We start from the raw sequence: 20,724 nt of genomic DNA, 5'->3' as shown, positions 1-20,724 counted from the left end.
AAAAAAACACTTTTTAACCAACTTTCACTCATAAACACTCAACTTCTCAAAAACTCAACTTTTTACAAACTTTTCCTCAAAGCAACTTTCCAACCACAAAATATGAGACTCGGGGCAACTACCGAAAGGGCAAAATAGTCATTTCCACGAAAAATTACCAAAATGACCTTTCGGGTCATTACATCATTCACCACTAAAAACCATGTTCGTCCTCGAACATAAAGTAAAAGAAAGTAGCTGAAGCCTCGAAAAGCTGGGGATATCGGACCCGCATATCATCCTCGGACTCCCAAGTCGCCTCCCTATCTGATCGATGCCTCCACTGAACCTTCACTGAAACGATGTCCTTGGTCCGGAGCTTGCGAACCTGTCTGTCCAAAATAGCTATAGGCTCCTCCTCAAATGTCAAATCTGGACTTAACCGAAATCATGTGAGACTCATCCGGAACATACTTTCGGAGCATAGAAACAGGGAAAACTGATGCACGGTTGTCAAACTAGGTGGCAAGGCTAACTTATAAGCCACCTCTCCCATCCTCTCCAAAATCCCATATGGGCCAATAAACCTAGGGCTGAGCTTACCCTTCTTCCCAAATCTCATCACACCCTTCATGGGCGATACCCGAAGCCAAACTCGATCACCCACCATGAACTCTAAGGGTCGAACCCTCCTGTCAGCATAGCTCTTCTGCCTACTCTGGGCAGTCAAGAGCCTACTCTGAATCACACGAACACGCTCCGTATCCTCTCTAAGAATATCAGTACCAAGGGAGTCCACCTTCGCTGAATCAAACCATCCAATAGGTGATCTACACCGCCTACCATACAGTGCCTCAAAAGGTGCCATCCCAATGCTAGAATGATAACTGTTGTTGTAGGTGCCAATGGCAATTGCTGATCCCATCTAGTACCAAAGTCGATCACGCAAGCCCGAAGCATGTCCTCCAACACGTGAATAGTCCTCTCAGACTCCCCGTCAGTCTGAGGGTGAAAAGTTGTGCTCATGTCGAGTCTAGTGCCCAAATCATGCTGTAATGCTCTCGAGAAATGAGAAGTGAATACTGAACCCCTGTCAAACACAATAGACACCGGTACTCCGTGTAACCGCACAATTTGACTAATATAAATCTGAGCCAACTTCTCCGCTGTATACCTCACTCAGACCGGGATGAAATGAGCAGACTTGGTCAGTCTGTCGACGACCACCCATATAGAATCATAACCACCTACGGTGGTAGGCAATCCAACTACGAAGTCTATAGCAATTCTCTCCCACTTCCAAGTAGGAATGGGCTTCCTCTGAGTCATATCACCAGGCTTCTGGTGCTCCCACTATTCCTGCTGACATGTCAAGTACCTAGCCACAAACTCTGCAATATCCCTCTTCATCCCACACCACTAATAGTGTTGACTAAGATCATGATACATCTTCGCCGCTCCTGGATGAATAGAATAACTAGAACAATGAGCCTCCTCACGAATCAATCTGATCAAATTACCAACCTTGGGCACACATATTCGGCCCTCAATCCTCAATACACCCTCGGAGTAAATCTTAGCCTTCTTGGCTTCACCACTCATCACTTTGTCCCGGATGAGACATAACTTCCCATCCTCATACTGATGCTCTCGAATCTGCTCCATCAAAGATGAACAGGCCTCAATGAAGGCAAACACACCTCCACTTTCCTTAGAAACCTGAAATCTCACCATGCTGTCAAATAACTTCTGAACATCCCGAACCAAACACCGCCTCTTAACACTGATCGCGGCAAGACTCTTCATAATAGGAGTCTTCCTACTCAATGCATCGGCCACCACATTGGCCTTCCCGGGGTGATACAAAATGGTCATGTCGTAGTCCATGAGCAACTCCAGCCACCTACGCTGTCTCAAGTTCAGATCCCGCTTAGTGAATATGTACTGTAGGCTCCTATGATCAGTAAATACCTCGCAATCAACACCATGTAGGTAATGTCTCTACAACTTAAGCACAAATACCACAACCGCCAACTCCAATATGACATCAAAGTCTAACATATCAAGAAGAGTCATATCCACCCAAGTCTCATACCCCGAAAAGACAACAAGACAAGATCGATATACTCGATTCACCACTTAGGGTTCACCTACGGGTGTAGACACTCTAATAGGCACAGACATACGATCACAAGTCAAATCAAGGCCGGAAGCAAAATATGTAGACACATATGAAAATGTAGAACCAGGATCAAATAACACAGAAGTAGGCCGATGACAAACTGAGACGATACCTGTGATAACTGCATCAGAAGCCTCAGCCTCAGGCCTAACAGGAAAAGCATAACACTGGGCACCTCTACCCCCACTCTGTGAACCTGAGGCGCCACTAGCACCTCTACCTGAAGCTCGTTCGCCTTTACCAGATGCCTGTCCCCGACCCCGACATCTAGCCGGAGGTGCTGAATCTCTCTTTGTGACCGCGGAGATAGTACGGTGTGGTCCAGACTGAGTCTGATGTGGATACTGACGAATCAAGTGGCCTGGATCACCGCAACCATAACAAGACCTCGGTGTGGGTCCTGACTGTGAAGAACCCAAAGTAATGCCATAACTGCTTCGACCCGAACCTTGAGGACCCCAAGCTGCCGGCCCACCCTCGATAGCTGGTAATGAAGCATGTACTTGGCTCTGACGATGGAAGGACCCACCTCCCCTGTGTGGGCCCCTACCTCCTGACAAGGTACCCGAATACTGACCACCTATACGGACCCTCTTGGGCCCACCAAAATCATCCCGCTCAAGCAACTCAGCCTCTCTGGCTACACTCACTATAGTCTGGAAAGAAGCACCCTCTCGAGATGATCCGAACACATAACTACGGATAGTGGGAGTCAAACCCCTGACAAATCTGCAAATCCGCTCCTGCTCACCCGAAATCAAAGCAGAGGTATGTCTCGACAACTGACATAACCGAGCCTCGTAATTTGTGACTGACATGCTACCTTCCACCAAACTCTCAAACCTCATACGGCTCTCCTCCTGTACACTCCAAATGATGAAACGACCCTCGAAGGCACTAGCAAACTCACTCCTCTCCATGGGAGGAGATCCCGCTGGTCTTGAAATCATGAAGGTCCTCAGCCACTCCCTAGCGACATCGCGTAACTGAAGGGACATAAATTGGACGCCCCTCTCATCTAACATGCGTACCGCTGCCAACATCTCTCGACTCAAGGTCAAAAACTCGTGAGCATCATCAGTCTTAGCACCATGAAACTGAGGTGGTTTCATCTTCTGAAACCGCTCATAGCAGACTTGGTCATCATCTGCCAAGGCCACCTCAAGGGCCGCCGGTACACCTACAACCGGTGCTGGAACCTGTGGTGGCTGAACCACCGGCTCTGGAACCACTGGAATCTGATGTTGATAACCAGGGGCATGTGCCCCTACCCCAACCTGTAACCCCGCTGGTATACATGCTGCACCCTGAGCAAGACGCTCCAATAACCCCAACATCCTGTCGAGTCTGTCATCATGAACTAGGGGTGCATGGCCCATAGAAGCCTGCTCTGCAGCTACTCCAATTTATAGCTTAGGTGAAGGCTCTCTACCTCGACCTCGGGCAGGTGCCGCTCATTTGGCACGGCCTCGACCTCGGGCAGGTGCCGCTCATTTGGCACGGCCTCGACCACGTCCTCGACCTCTTGTCCGACCTCTACCCCTACCTGGGGCCTCAACTCTAACCTCGGGGGGTGCCTCCCCCCTAAATCCGGTAGCTCTAGTCCTCGGCATCTGCCAAAAACAACACGGGATACTTAGCACCCACGATAACAACCTCGCACGATAAGAACGGAATGAAAAAAAAGAGGTCTTTCCCAACAGTCTTGATAGCCTCTCGAAGATAAGTACAGACGTCTCCGTACCGATCCTCAAGACTCTACTAAGACTTGGTTTGTACATGTGAGACCTTCAAACCTGGGCTTTGTTACCATTTGACACACCCCAAAACCAGATGTGATGGCACGTGCCCAAACCCAACCGGACACGTCAGCCTAACACCTAGAAACCCGACGATACAGAATTTATAAAACAAGAATAAGATAGAAAGATAAGCGGAAGTCTTTAAATAAACTCAACATAACCCCAGAATTAGTTGTCACATGTACAAACCTCTAATACAGAATCTGAATAAAATATACAAGTCTCATAGTAAAGTTCTTGAATAGAACAGAACAGTAAATATAGATAACTTGAGGGCACGTCTGGAATGAACCGCTACCTCTCAAGTAAGTCTGGAAGCTCTAATCTGAAGATGAGTAATAAGGCGGATCTAATAGAGCTGTCAACCTACACGACTGTGTAGAAGCAAGGGTGAGTACCAAAAGCAACAGGTACTTGCAAGTAACACTAAACTAAGCTAAACTAGCAGCTACAAACAACTCCTTTCAGTCCCAACCGAACCACCGAAACTTCATTCTAACAACGAACCAACAATCTATACTACACAATTCATAATCAACAGATATATCCAACAGTATCTCGATATCAACCTCATATCCTCATATAAGAGCAAATAGATCATATATCACATGAAGAGGGGCAACTAGGTAAATTCCACACACCACAGAAAAAGATGAAGTCAAATGCAATGCAATTGCAATAATGATGTCATGAAGTCGTGATGCATATTTGTCCTAAGATACACATCTGTTGACGTAATCAGACCGCGTTGAATACTCAAATCAGAACCCATGGGGGCCACACATGGACCATGTATCACCGCCGAAACCAGATCCCATCGGCATCCAAATCGTTAGCCGAAGCTAGTCCATCTCATATATCTCTAGCCGGGGCCAGTCTTAACTGTGTCTCATATCCATCCATCCTCATATCAGTGTCTCAGAACTTATGCAATAGAGAGTTCACACATGGGATGAATAATGAATATGCACATGTCATCAATCACAATCACATCACGATAACATCATAGTATTACACATCATCTGTCTCACTCACAACCATATCGCGACCACATCATAGTATTACACATCATCTTTCTCAATCACAACCATATCACAATCACATCATAGAATTACACATCATCTGTCTCAACATCAACGTCTGTATCAATCATAGCCTTCTCATGCTCTTCTATCCCCTCAATATCAGTTATCACATGACTTATTCAACAAATTCAAGTCACATATAACACATTTAGCTCATTTTATTCCCCATCTTTCATTTACAACGATTTCAATCAACAAATAAAACCCATCCTCAATCCCCATTACTCCCCAACACAATTAGGAAAGTAGTCATGCGTGGTCTAAGAGTTTAACAAAATTTAGAGGTCACTTGCCTCAAAACACTTCAACTAGTAACTCAAATTTGAGTTTTACCATTCCGAGCACGCTCCAAATCACCACAATCTATTCATAAATGGAATCCCACAATCAATACGAATCTAACAACACCAATATCGTGAAATTTGGAGAAAAAGGGTAAAATGGTCAAAAATATCGTTCCGGAAAATATTCTCGAAATCTGGAAATTTTTAGTGAAAAATGTTCCCCAAGAAATTTAGAATCCAATAGTGAAAACCGTTTCGAAAAAGGAGTTGAAATGAGTTCACAAACTCAATTTTTCTATTAAATTCGGATTAGGCAAAAAACCCCAAATTTTACACTTGAAATCTCAAATTTTGATGTTTAAATCCATAAGTAATCGATGGAAATCAAAGATATAAGTGGAAATAACTTACCCAATGAATTCCTTGCGAAAACCACTTGAAATCGCCTATTTTCGAGCTCTCAAAGTCTAAAAAAGGAGAAATGGGTATTTTCAAGTTGTGGAAAAATAGCTACTGATTTTGACTTAAAAAAAGAAAAAAACCTATTGTTGTAGCTGAAACACAACAATAACACCAAAGTTTAAGTCCCCGTTGGACTCTCGGGATTCGTTCGGAATCTCGTGCACACAAACTAAATATGTACCCCCACTAAATTCGACGTTCCGGACTCAATGGAACCGTCGGAATTTGAATTCGAGAGCTCCTTGACCCGAAATTCAATAAGATGCCAATAACTAGTTTAACACCTAAAAAAATTTGAAACTCAAACAGAGCGTCTAAAAATTCAACCAAGGCTCATTCTAAACTTAGAATTGCCTCCCGAAACCAACGGTACTCTCGAAATTTCAATCTGAGCCTCAAAACCTCATATGTTGACCAAAGTCAACACTTTATCAAAATTTCACAACTTTAGCAACTTAGGACCTCAATTCTTCGTTTCAACTCCATATTCAACTCCGTAACTTCACACAGACCCGTTTCGACATTCTAAAATTGCCGGGATCGACGGAAATCCGATCCTAGTCTCGAAACTCCAAATGACCCGAAAAAAACACTTTTTAACCAACTTTAACTCATAAACACTCAACTTCTTAAAAACTCAACTTTTTGCAAACTTTTCCTCAAACCAACTTTTCAACCACAAAATATGGGACTCGGGGCAACTACCGAAAGGGCAAAATAGTCATTTCCATGAAAAATTACCAAAATGAGCTTTTGGGTCATTACATCATTCACCACTAAAAACCATGTTCGGCCTCGAACATAAAGTAAAAGAAAGTACCTGAAGCCTCAAAAAGCTGGGGATATCGGACACGCATATTATCCTTGGACTCCCAAGTCGCCTCCCTATCTGATCGATGCCTCCACTGAACCTTCACTGAAACGATGTCCTTGGTCCGGAGCTTGCAAACCTGTCTGTCCAAAATAGTTATAGGCTCCTCCTCAAATGTCAAATCTAGACTCAACCGAAATCACGTGAGACTAATCCGGAACATACTTTCGGAGCATAGAAACAAGTAAAACTGGATGTACGGCTGTCAAACTAGGTGGCAAGGCTAACTTATAAGCCACTTCTCCCATCCTCTCCAAAATCGCATATGGGCCAATGAACCTAGGGCTGAGCTTACCGTTCTTCCCAAATCTCATCACACCCTTCATGGGCGATACCCGAAGCCAAACTCGATCACCCACCATGAACTCTAAAGGTCGAACCCTCCTGTCAGCATAGCTCTTCTGCCTACTCTGGGCAGTCAAGAGCCTACTCTGAATCACATGAACACGCTCCATATCCTCTCTAAGAATATCAGTACCAAAAGAGTCCACCTCCGCTGAATCAAACCATCCAATAGGTGATCTATACCGCCTACCATACAGTGCCTCAAAAGGTGCCATCCCAATGCTAGAATGATAACTGTTGTTGTAGGAAAACTGTGCCAATGGCAAGTGCTGATCCCATCTAGTACCGAAGTCGATCACGCAAGCCTGAAGCATGTCCTCCAACACCTGAATTGTCCTCTCAGACTGCCCATCAGTCTGAGGGTGAAAAGCTGTGCTCAGGTTGAGTCTAGTGCCCAAATCATGTTGTAATGCTCTCCAGAAATGAGAAGTGAATACTGAACCCCTGTCAGACACAATGGACACCGGCACTCCGTGTAACCGCACAATCTGACTAATATAAATCTGAGCCAACTTCTCCGCTGTATACCTCACTCGGACCGGGATGAAATAAGAAGACTTGGTCAGTCTATCGACGACCTCCCATATAGAATCATAACCACCCATGGTGGGAGGCAATCCAACTACGAAGTCCATAGCAATTCTCTCCCACTTCCAAGTAGGAATGGGCATCCTCTGAGTCACACCACCAGACTTCTGGTGCTCACACTTGACCTGCTGACATGTCAAGTACCTAGCTACAAACTGTGCAATATCCCTCTTCAAGCCAGACCACCAATAGTGCTGACTAAGATCATGATATATCTTCGCCGCTCCAGGATGAATAGAATACCTAGAACAATGAGCCTCCTCACGAATCAATCTGATCAAATCACCAACCTTGGGCACACATATCCGGCCGTCAATTCTCAATACACCCTCAGAGTAAATCTTAGCCTTCTTGGCTTCACCACTCATCACCTTGTCCCGGATGAGACATAACTTCCCATCCTCATACTGATGCTCTCTAATCTGCTCCATCAAAGATGAACGGGCCTCAATGAAGGCAAACACACCTCCACTCTCCTTAGAAACCCGAAATCTCACCATGCTGTCAAATAACCTCTGAACATCCCGAACCAAAGGCCGCCTCTCAACACTGATCGCGGCAAGACTCCTCATAATAGGAGTCTTTCTACTCAATGCATTGGCCACCACATTGGCCTTCCCGGGGTGATACAAAATGGTCATGTCGTAGTCCTTGAGCAACTCCAGCCACTGACGCTGTCTCAAGTTCAGATCCCGCTTAGTGAATATGTACTGTAGGCTCCTATGATCAGTAAATACCTCGCAATCAACACCATGTAGGTAATGTCTCTACAACTTAAGCACAAAAACCACAACCGCCAACTCCAAATCATGAGTTGGGTAATTCCTTTCGTGTGCCTTCAGCTGCCTAGAGGCATAGGCTACAACCTTACCCTTCTGCATCAAAACACCTCCAAGTCCAACACCCAAAGCGTCACAATAAACAGTAAATCCGACACCCTCCTTTGGCAAAGTCAAGACAGGTGCTGAAGTCAATAGGGATTTGAGCCTTTTGAAGCTGGTCTCACACTCGGGTGACTAATGAAAAGGAACCGTCTGCTGAGTCAATCTGGTCAATGGCGCAGCTATAGTAGAGAATCCCTGAACAAAACGCTGATAGTAACCCGCCAAACCAACAAAACTCCGAATCTCGGTAGGTGATGTCGGTCTAATCTAACCCTTAACCGTCTCAATCTTGGCCGGATCAACCCTAACTCCATCCTTAGACACCACGTGCCCTAGGAAAGCCACTGACTCGAGCCAAAACTCACACTTAGACAATTTGGCATACAACTTCTCATCTCTCAACTTCTGTAGCACGGCCCTCCAATGACAAACACGATCTGCCTCGATCTTGGAATATACCAAGATGTGATCAATAAACACAATCACGAAGGAATCCAAGTATGGGCGAAACACTCCATTCATCAACTCCATGAACGTCGCAGGGGCATTGGTGAGCCCAAATGACATCACCAAAAACTCATAATGACCATATCGTGTGCGAATAGCTGTGTTCGCCACATCTGAAGGCTCAATCCTCAACTGATGATACCCAGATCTCAAGTCGATCTTAGAGAACAAGGCTGCCCCCTGAAGCTGATCAAACAAGTCATCAATACGGGGAAGGGGATACTTGTTCTTCACCGTTACCTTGTTCAACTGTCTATAGTCAATACACATCCTCATCGTCCCATCTTTCTTCTTCACAAATAAGACCGGCGCACCCCCGCGCTGAATTCTCAGCAAGGCAAGGTTCATATTGAACATGCAATTACATTCGGAGATGGGACAAATGAAAACCTTGAAGAGAGAAATATTATTATTTTCCAGCAACTAAAGATACCTGGAGGATATTTATCTGCATTATATTATCAGATATGATAATATTCTTACCCTGAAGGTTATCTAAATTGTATTGTCGAATGAGACGATACTACTACCCGGGGAGTCATTTATATCGTATTGTCAAATGAGATGATACCACTACTTCGAGGATCATTTTTATTTATATTGTCGATTGAGACGATACTGCCATCCAAAAGATACCCAGATGTTGCTGGGTGAAGCATTATCTTCGTTCGATATCAGGGAGGCATCATCAAAAGAATCATGCATTGCAGGAAAGGATTCATGCATTGCAAGAGAATTCATGCATCGCGGGAAAAGATCATGCATTGCAAGAGAAAAAAAATCATGCATTGAGAGAAGAAACCACGCATTGCAAGAGAAAGTAATCATGCATCGCGGAGAAGTCATGCATTGCAAGAGAAGAAAGTCATACATTGCAAAAGAAAGAAGTCATTCATTGCGGGAAAAGATTCATGCATCGCGGGAAAAGATCATGCATTGCAAGAGAAAAAAGATTATGCATCGCGGGAAAATATCATGCATTGCAAGAGAAAAAAGATCATGCATCGACAGAAGAAACCACACATTGGAAGAGAAAGAAATCATGCATTGTGGAGATGTCATGCATGGCAAGAGAAGAAAGTCATGCATTGCAAGAGAAAGAAGTCATTCATTGCAAGAGAAGATTCATTTATCGTGGGAAAGAGATTTATGCATATCAAGAGAAAGAAATCATGCATAGCAAGAGAATGTCATGCATCGCGAGAAAGAGAATCATGCATTGCAAGAGAAGATTCATACATTGCAAGAGAAGATTCATGCATCGCGGGAAAAAGATTCATGCATCGCGAGAAAGGAATTATACATCGCAAGAGAAGGATTCATGTATAGCAAGAGAAGGAGTTATGCATCGCAAGAGAAAGACTTACCCATCACATCAAGCTTGTTGAACTACAAGTGGTCTAAATTCTCATATAGCCTGAAATATGTAGGAAACCCACTTCTGGGGTTCGATCATAATTTCTAAAGTTCGTATCAAAATTCCTTCCCTATGGATGAATACGTGGTCGGTCAAAATCAGATTGGTCAATTTCATTTTCCTCGAATTTCTTGCATCAATCCGAGTAAAATGAGGAACAGTTGTTGACACCCAATTCTGACCCTCCCCAATATAAATTAATCATCGAGATTCATAAAATCTAAACGATTTGAAATAATTAGCTTCATAAAATTCAAAATAATTTTCAAGTCGTTTTAAGTAGTTTTGTCATTTTTATAAATTTTAAAATAATAAATATGATATTTTATATAATTATGTGTCAAATTAGTATATTTTATAAATATTCGAAAATTGTCTCAAAACGATTTTAGTTTTATTTAAATATTTGGCTATTTGGTTTAAATTAATTAATAACTTATATTTCGAGTTAATTAGTTTATAATTAAGTTAATTATTATATAATTATGTGTCTAATTTGTAAATTTTATAAATATTTGAAAATCATATCAAAAGATTTTTATTTCTTTTTAGGTAAGTGTTTTACTAACTTAGTTTAATTTAAATCATAATTACGAGTTTGAATTAATCAGTTCATGTTTAAATTAATTATATTATTATCAAGTTAATTATTTTATTTCGTCGAGATTAAGAAGCTCGTTAATTAATATTAATTTGTTTCATTTAATCTTTAGTCGGATTCACTAATAAAATTCAATTTGGCTAGATTGTTAATTCATTTGCCTAACCTTTTTATTGCAATTTTAACCATTAATTTCCCCACCCTAAACCCAATTGAGACTATTTTGGGCCTTTTTCCTTAAACCATTTCAGCCCACTCCGTTTTCAGTTCAATTTTTCAGCAACCCATTCTCTGCAGCCCAACAACAAATAATTCCCAGCCCAATTCCAGCACCCATTAACAACAATACATACAACAAATAACCCAAAACCGACCCCACATCATTCTTCTTCTCCAGCAATTCAAGAAACCCAGAACTGGTACAGCAGAGAAAGAAGCACGATTTTCTCCCCTTTCCTCTTTCGGAATGGGACAAAAATTGCAAGAAAAGGTGTCTCTCCTTAATTGGTGAAAGGAATTTGAAGTTTTGAATTTCAAATTTAGGCCTTTTGAATCCGAGTTTTATCCCTTTCCCCCCCAAAAATTCGAACCCTGATTCTCTACTATAAATACCTTGTTCTTCTACAAGTTGTGGGGATTTGATTTTTTTTTCGGAGTTTAAAATATTCTTGTGTTAGAGAATCATTAAAGAAAGTAAAGAAAATATTAAGAAGAAGTTGTTGGAACTTGGGAGGACATACAGAAACTAAAATCAGAGAGTGAGAATTTCGGTTTAATAGAGTCTTTGCTCGTTTTCTCTGGTTCGCTGTCGGTGTTCGTGGTCGTGTGGTGGAAGAGCTCGCTCCAGCTCGGCTGTCTTAAGTTCGCTGCTCCCCGAAAGGTAAACTTCTTTTGATCTTAACTCGTTTTAGTTGGCGTTTCATTTGGGAATTGAAGCTCTGTGTCGGTTCTTTCTCTCCCTCTCATGAATGCATCTGTTTCATTTTGATTCACTGTTAAAGTTCGATAATCGCTCGATTTAATGTCTTAGTTGATATTTTTCCTTAGTTGTTGGAGATGAAAGTTTGATAGTTAAAAGTTTGAGTTGTCTTATTGTTGGTTCGTTTTATTCTGTTTTGAGGAAGTCGGCTGAATCCATGACTCGTTTTGCTTAAAATAGTTTGATGTTCAAGTGCAAGTTTAGTAGCTCGTGATTTTTTTTATTTTTGTGTTTTTTCTCTTCCTTCCATTTTTTTTATTTAGGTTTGATATTAGAGTTAAATCTTTGTGTTTGTTGTGAAAGGAATAATGCATTCTGTCATTTATTGTTCATAATGCTCATTCCTTTTTTTTTTTTTTTTTTTTTTTTTTTTTTTTTTTTACATATCTAACTTGCCTTACTGTAAAAAATAATAATAATAAAAAATAATAAAAAAATGAATCTTCCTTACTCTTGGCATTCTCGTGATATATATATTATGTCATAATAGTATACATTCTTTAGTTTACTTCATTATTTTATTAGATATCTTGTGTTAGTAGTATTTCGATTAGTTCATATATTCCTCTATGTGTTGTTATTATTAAAAAATGGATGAGTTCATGGTTGCCTCTGTTTTTGTTCTCGCATTTTTGTCAATATGCCTCCATCTGCTGCCTTATTCTCTTGTGAAGTTTCAATTCATTAAGTGGAACTTCGGTCAATTTGAGCACAACTATTATATGTTATAGTCCAAGCATGATTGTAGCATATTTAGTTTTGTAGTCTAAGCATGATTTTAGCATATTTAATTTTCTTTCGAATGACCAATTGGTGATTTTCTTTTCCTCAACTCTTTTTATTTTTTTCTTATTGTATATAGTTGCGAATTTTGTTAAAATAATTCATGGTTCGCCCTTTAAGTGTGAATATTAATCTTTGTTGTATTCCTTTTGTATGTGACACTTGCCTTGAGTCCACGAGACTCTTCCCTTGCATTTGGAGTCGGATGGAAACCCAACACCGTTATCGAGTCAATCACAATGAAGTACATGTCCCAAAAGTGAAATGCAGGGCTGTAAATCAGGTTTTGAGGTTCCGGGAAGCTGAAAATAGACTAATATACCTGATGTATACAGCGATATACAGTCAGAAAATATGGTATACAGGTCAAAACGTGAATGTGCAGAGTAAAAAATGCAGAATTAAGGAATTTAAAACAAAATACAGGTTTGGGAGTCCGAGAATTAGTGATATACATGGTGTATACATCGAATATACACTTGGCGTATATCGTGAGCAAGGAGGATGGAAAGGGGGCCAAAAGCCCAATTTACTTTTTTTTTTTTNTTTAAGCATGAATATTAATCTTTGTTGTATTCCTTTTGTATGTGATACTTGCCTTGAGTCCACGAGACTCTTCCCTTGCATTTGGAGTCGGATTGAAACCCAACACCGTTATCGAGTCAATCACAATGAAGAACAGGTCCCAAAAGTGAAATGCAGGGCTGTAAATCAGGTTTTGAGGTTCCGGGAATCTGAAAATAGACTAATATACTTGTTGTATACAACGATATACAGTAAAAAAATATGGTATACAGGTCAAAACGTGAATGTACAGAGTAAAAAATGCAGAATTAAGGAATTTAAAACAAAATACAGGTTTGGGAGTCCGAGAATTAGTGATATACACGGTGTATACATCAAATATACACTTGGCGTATATCGTGAGCAAGGAGGATGGAAAGGGGGCCAAAAGCCCAATTTACTTTTTTTTTTTTGCAGGTTTAGCAGATTTGTGGATTTGGGCCAAAAGGCCCAAATTCAATATTGTCTTTCCTTTCCCTTTCCTATTTATTTGATATTGTATTTGACTAACACTTTGATTATCCTATGGTTTAATTTAATTAAATTCCTCAAGATAGCCATTTTTTTAAAATTATTTTTTATTTTGTATATATATATATATATGTATATATATATATGTGTGTGTGTGTATATATATATTTAAATTAAAGTATCTTTGTGTTATACTTAGCTTTAATTTTATTTGTCTTGTCACTTCGGTTATTTCCCTTTAGAAAATTGCCCTCTAGTTCATTTCCCTTTAGATAAATAAAATGATAAAAAATAATAATAATAATAAATAAGTATCTTAAAATAAAATGAGTTTTTACTTAGTTAAAGTTTTCCCAAAAAGTCAAAATAAATGAGTCCTTCTTACCTAGTCAAAATTTCAAAAAGTTGGTTTAAATAGATTTTTTTTACTTGGTTAGAATCTCAATAAAATTAGTTAAAATAAATTGAGTTCTTTACTTAATTAAAATTTTAAAATTAGTCAAAGTCGTTAGGAGTTCATTTACTTAGTTAAAATTTCAAAATTAGTCAAAATCATTTTTTAGTCAAATCGTCGGTCAACCGCAAGTTAGCGGGCATTCCGAGGGCCTAACACCTTCTCGGAATGTACATTTGAACTCGAACCCTTTTTCAATTGATTTTATCTGTTTAAGTCTTTTGAAAAATCTTGTATTTTTTCTTGATTTTTTACTAAAAATTAAGTGGCGACTCTGTCCTTTTGGAAACCCGATTTCTCTTAAACCATAAGTTTAATCGGTTTTTCGAAAACTCAGTCATTTTTCCCTTTACCTATATTTTTAAATAAAACACTTAGTACTTAACTTATTATACTTTTCTTTTAAAAGATATTGAAATTTTAGTAATTTTCTATCACACGTACACATACATATGTCTGTTTGGTGTTGAGGATACTAATTTAGTTGAATCAATTGAATGTAGGCTCTCTAACGGTGATGGAAGATGTTACTATAGTTAGTGATGGCATGGCCCTGGTGGTGTCCATGCTAATGATGGTGGCGATGATAGTGGTGTTAGAATTGGCAATTGCTTAATTGCGTAGCTAGTGGTGTTGGTGATCGTAGCCATTCTAATATATAGTAGCTAGAAAAAGACTTGGTAAAAGGGGGATTTTTTTTTTTTTGAAAAGTGGAAATTGGAATTAATGTGGAAATAATTTAAATGTTATGCTTCTTGAATTTCATATGATGTAGATAATTTAAATGTTATGCTTCATATGATGTATATGAAATGTAAATTAATTTAATTTGTGAACTAAGTTCCAATTTTATGATTTCCTTTTTCTTTGCTGCTTAACATTCTTCCCTTGATATATTTCTTTTTTTTTTATTCTTTGAGTTGTTGAAACAATTTCTCTATTTTCATGTAAGAATAAAATTATGTAAACATCATTGTCTTTAGATTCCACTTGTAAATTTAAATTGATAATGTTGTTGTTCGTTTTCAATGGTTAATAGGTATAATTTTGAGCTAAACTAAACTATTCTTATCGATTATGAAATTGAGGATTACCTAGCTTATCTTTTCTTTTTCTTAGCTAACATGTCAATAATCTAATGTAAAAATTTATCAATCCGAAATTTACACCACAAAATTCAATTCCTTGATATTGCATCAACTTTACAAATTTTATTTATGCGTGTCATCCTTGCGCAGGGCCAAAACCTTAAAGTTGAAAGTAAAGGATGCTTACCGAGCAACTCACTCTTGTTACAACTTTATAATTTGTTTATTTTTTACCTTCCGTGCTTAACCGTAATTAATTTTTACATAAATATTTTTTAATTTTTAACTATTAATGTAAAATTGTTGTTATGGATTAAATAATAATTATGGATAAGTATTTAACTACCGTAATTTAAGAGATTCAGATAAATCCAAACCATAATGGGCTGAAATAAAAGCCCAAATCCATCAAAAAAACCCTAGCTATGTATCCTATAAATACACAAGATCTACTATTAAAATTAATTCAATTTTTCATTTTAGATCTACTTTTTCTCTCTTCAATTTTGCTTGTTTTTAAATAGCATTTACTATGATTTTCTCTGTGTTTTGATTCATAACAACAGAGAAAATACGAAAAAAATGCTAAATTAATTTCTTTTTTCGTACTTATGGACACGCAGATTTGAATTTTTTGCTCATGAATTTATGCGTTTTCTCGTAAGTTCAACATTTTTTTTTTTTGTTGATAAAATGAAGTTTTTTATTTTTGTATTTTGCTCAGTGATGATTGATTTTGCTTTAACCACACTGAAATAAAAAAAGTTTGATGAGGATTTGGTAGAGACCTTTTTTGGATTTTTAGTTGAAGATTGTTTACTCAATTTTTTAATCTTTGTTTAGAGGCTTTATGAATCTTTTTGATCCATTTTATTTTGGTGTAAAAGATGAAAGCATTTTACAGAGAATTAAAATTGAGTGGGGATTTATTTATTTAATTCTTCAGCTTAAAATCCTTAATTTGGTCAGTCAATTTCTTTATCAAACTTTTTCATGTGGACAAACTTTGGCCCTGGTCTGAGAGCAAATAAATATATATATTTTTTTTTTATTTATGAATTTTGTTTTGATTTGTGTATTTTTTGTTATAGTTTATTGGAATATTATCACGAAATTATATTATATATTTTCTTTTTAAAATTTAATTTGATTAATTTTTCTAATTAAATTAGATCACATTAATTTGATATTTTAAACAAAAGATAAGATATTTAAAAATGGTATGAAAATTACTATAAATTGCACTGTTTTAGTATCAATCTTATGGAAAAACATGTTCTTAGGAAATCATAATAATTAAAATTGAACGAAAATTGAACGAAGATAGTAATTTGGTAATCATTAGAACAGATTAGATTAGAATGAAGTAATTTTTTTTTTAATGAATTTTTGAAACTGATTGAAATAAGCATAATGTTAATAATTTAGTGATTGTTTTTGTTTCTTTGATACAACATCAAACGTAGTTAGATAGAATGTACTGCTTTCGAAAGACTCTTGATTCAACTAAATGAAAATGAAATCTAGTGAGATAGTGTGTACTGAGTATCTTTTGATAGCTTTGCTCAAGCAAATCAAAATAGTAATTAAAATAGACTCGTTCAAGCAAANATTACATTAATTTGATATTTTAAACAAAAAATAAGATATTTAAAAATGGTATGAAAGTACTATAAATTGCATTGTTTTACGTATCAATCATATGGAAAAACATGTTCTTAGGAAATCATAATAATTAAAATTGAACGAAGATAGTAATTTGGTATCATTAGAACAGATTAGATTAGAATGAAGTAGTTTTTTTTTTTATGAATTTGGGAAACTGATTGAAATAAGCATAATGTTAATAATTTAGTGATTGTTTTTGTTTCTTTGATACAACATCAAATGTAGTTAGATAGAATGTACTGCTTTCGAAAGACTCTTGATTCAACTAAATGAAAATGAAATCTAGCGAGATAGTGTGTACTGAGTATCTTTTGATAGCCTTGCTCAAGCAAATCAAAATAGTAATTAAAATAGACTCGTTCAAGCAAATCAAAATAGTAATTAAAAGAAAAATATATCATTTAGTTGTTAGATAAGTGATTATGATGTCCAGGTACATTATGGGACAGTTTGTTTATTAATCATATCATCACTAAATAACCAAATTATATTAATGAACACATGCTAAGAAACTTATTGAATATCCATAATGCTAAAAGTTAATTATAATCATATATATATAATGCGTTCAATAAATAACAATTTGGATCTTTCGATTGACAAATCAAGTAATTCTTTGGTCTTGTTTTTTCATTACAAAAACAGAATTATATTTGTTCTTGAAACGATATTTGCTTTTTTAATTGAGATTCATCGATGTTACAAGAAACTTTCGAGGAGTTGGTGTTGGTGTTGGTGCTGGTGCTGGTGTGGGGCTAGATGAGGCTTGATGAAACAATGTGGTGAAAATTTTATCTGCAAGCACTGCATTTGCTGCATCTGTTGGATGAAATGCATCCCAAAATACATACTCTGTTCTATTGTTGCAAACTTTAGAATTTGGCAAACATAATCCTCCAACACTTGTGTCTACATTGCAACATGATGTATTTGATATCTTGAAACCTAAAAAAAAAATGTTATTGGACATTGAAAAGAGGAAAGATCAATAATGAATATGTCGGACAAAAGTATTTTTCCATCTTTAGTTAGAAGTTTTGAGAAGAAAATTATCTAAATACACATTTTATTTTACCACAATTTCTATAATTTCCTACCTTTTAAAAAAATTCAAAAATCCCCTCTCTGAAACATTACTCTTCTCCTCTTGGATACATCCCTCCCCTTCTCTTATACATCCTTCACCAATGTATTCGGATGTCCAGTGATGCTGATACATCCTTATCCTCCTCTCGGATACTTCCCTCCCCTTCTCTGATACATCCCTCACCTATGTATTCGGATGTTAAGTGATGTTGATACATCCTTATTCCCTTCTCGGATACATCCCTTCCCTTCTATGATACATTCCTCCCCTGTATCCGGATGTCTAGTGATCTATCCGGGTGTCCTATCACTCTTTGATATATTCCTCCCCTCTCGATTACAAAGAAACTTGCTTACACTTTGCTTTATATGAAAATAAGTCTTTCCTTTAACCTTTCTACTTAAGTAAGAATATAAGTAGTTTAAGCAAAAACTAGTCTATAAAAAGGTGTATGATTTTGAGCTTACCATAAGATGTGGGGTTCTCAATTAAGTCAAGAACAATTGGATAAGTATCTGCAAATGATATTTGTGCATATGGTAGATGTTTATTCAGAGTGGCAACCAATTTTTCCACTTTTGAGTTGAATTCTTGTACCCATATATTAACTTGTTTCAAACATACCCTCCTTGTGGATTTCACCCTTTGTGAAGGAATACAACCTAATGGTCCAAGTCCATGAAAAATCATCTTTCTTGCTCCAAGTTGATGAAGCCTCTAAAATTCAAGAAAATTAAAAAAAAAATGTTAAGTAGTTGTTTGGTTTGAAGTATAAGAAAATTTAATCTTTAATCTTCGATTTGTCGATATGGTGTTTAGTTTTCAATATTAATTTTTGTATAACTTACTGTGAATTGTTCACCTAAAGTTGAGGTTAGAAGCTCTACAAACTCATCGTGTGTGTATTGTTGCCCCGCAGCTAAGAAGGGTTGCAAAAAGTTATTGACATAGTCATTGCTACCTGAAAAGATTACAAACTTGATATCAGAGCATGTTAGATCTTCCAAAGATATTGCTTTGTGAAAAATCTGACACGGATGCACGTAACAACATTTTAGAAGAGTCTAAGCAACGTAATTAATGAACAAACATACCCATTCCAATAAAATAGACAGCTTGATTAACATGTTTTTCTGCAGCCTCTTGTCCAATTTTAGCCTTGATTGCTTCTTCTGTCTTCTCAAAGCTTTTTATTTGATCATCAAATGTCATTCTTTGAATCTGTAATTTTGTACATATAACAAATTTAGAATCAATTTGAAATGAAATTAATTAGAAAAATTTGGATTTTTTTTTTAAAAATGAAATAATTATTACAAAATAAAGTCCAGTGTCATTAAGAATTCCAGCTCCACCAGATGCATAATTCACTCCTTTCAAAATTGCATCATCATTTGGTGCTAAAGAAAGATATGGAGGTGGTGATGGAACCCCAAGTTTTGCAGCTGAAAATTGAAGAGGAAAAAAATATATTAAAAACAACCCATGTTTTTAGTACCCAACGAATATCTAGTTGAAAATCCATCAAAATTTGACTCGTTGATAATGTTTGACGAATTTTTAATGAATTCGGTCAAAGACGTCTCTCAGAATTTTTTAGTAATTGAGTTATGATTATATGTTGAACTCGAAATGACTCATCAAATTATCTGCGGGGTACAAATCCAAAAAAAAGAGAGTAAAATAGAACATGAAGATTGTGAATTATGTAAGTATGTAATGTAAAGAACTAATCTATTAATTTTCATTTTTTATTTTAAAAAATAAAAATTAAAGAAGGTGGCGAGGTTGGCTCATGGTGTGTGTGAGTTAGGTTATGACCCGTAATTTAACCCTACTTGACGCCACCTATCATGACCACTTAATTGATTCAATCTATGCTAATATATGTTATTCGGATTTTTTCAAAATGCTACCTCATGCAGATCCTCTAAAACTAGTGTATTTTGGAGGATCTGACACAAGCACAAAAATATTTTTGAAAAATCAAGCAACATGCAACATAGTTTAACCCAACCTATATAATCGCAACCTGAAAATAGTAGAAAATGAATAAGTTTACTCAAGATCATGAAGCAAAGTTCATAGAAATTACATATAATATCACCAATAGTCCTTCCATTAGTGAATCTACCAGTAGCTTTTCCACCTTCATAATCAATTCCATAAAATGGGAAATTAGATTTGGCTAATGATTGCAAATAATTATTGTTCCCAACTTCCGTCAATGAGTCACCAAATACATATGTAACAACTTGTTCTTCAGCTGAATCCACATATGCAACAATTCCAATAATCAAGAATCCAACAATTACTTGACCTAAATTCGCCATTTTGAACTACTCGAAAAAGCTCGTTCTAACTTACAAAAAGTAGAGAAATTAATTTCGATTGAATGGATACTTCGAGATAGTGCTTGAGAAATGTTGCAATTGATGGTGAGAATTTATAATAAGTATGTAGTGAATTTAATTTGCATAACATTTTTTTTAGTCTATGTCATGTACTTCAAGTTTAGTCATAGTAGGTGATGGATTTGATTTTTGTCTTGTTAATGGGAAAATCTCAGAATTTTGAGTGCTAAATTTAATCACAAAGTTTTTTTTTGTTTCCATATGTCGTT

At 37.1% G+C, this 20,724-nt stretch overlaps 2 protein-coding genes and 1 long non-coding RNA gene across 7 annotated transcripts in view; 1 reads left to right on the top strand and 2 right to left on the bottom strand.

Moving 5' to 3' along the window:
• Positions 1–20,724, bottom strand: part of LOC125845341 (putative late blight resistance protein homolog R1A-10) — a 700,072-nt gene that overhangs the window by 472,197 nt on the left and 207,151 nt on the right. The gene's annotated exons all lie outside the window — the stretch shown is intronic.
• LOC125845392 (uncharacterized) overlaps positions 1–20,724 on the top strand; it is a 332,594-nt gene that overhangs the window by 249,976 nt on the left and 61,894 nt on the right. The window lies entirely within an intron of this gene.
• LOC125845356 (GDSL esterase/lipase At5g37690) lies at positions 17,612–20,519 on the bottom strand. Its single transcript, XM_049524856.1, has 6 exons — positions 20,197–20,519; positions 19,419–19,546; positions 19,196–19,322; positions 18,950–19,062; positions 18,569–18,818; positions 17,612–17,959 (listed from the first exon to the last, which is right to left on the bottom strand). The coding sequence occupies exons 1-6, from the start codon at positions 20,432–20,434 to the stop codon at positions 17,694–17,696; spliced, it is 1,122 nt and encodes a 373-aa protein (XP_049380813.1). The 5' UTR covers positions 20,435–20,519; the 3' UTR covers positions 17,612–17,693.

The sequence above is a fragment of the Solanum stenotomum genome, chromosome 11, assembly GCF_019186545.1.
Source record: "Solanum stenotomum isolate F172 chromosome 11, ASM1918654v1, whole genome shotgun sequence".
NCBI classification, from domain to species: Eukaryota; Viridiplantae; Streptophyta; class Magnoliopsida; order Solanales; family Solanaceae; genus Solanum; species Solanum stenotomum.
Note: the sequence above shows the minus strand (reverse complement) of the source record. Positions and strands in the feature narration are given on the sequence as shown.

Excerpts from the sequence above, each read along its gene's own strand:
- LOC125845356 (XM_049524856.1), bottom strand. The coding sequence starts at position 20,434 with ATGGCGAATTTAGGTCAAGTAATTGTTGGATTCTTGATTATTGGAATT. Across the intron at positions 19,063-19,195 it reads TGTCTATTTTATTGGAATGG|GTAGCAATGACTATGTCAAT; the intron begins GTATGTTTGTTC and ends TAATCTTTTCAG. Across the intron at positions 18,819-18,949 it reads CTTTAGGTGAACAATTCACA|AGGCTTCATCAACTTGGAGC; the intron begins GTAAGTTATACA and ends CTTGAATTTTAG.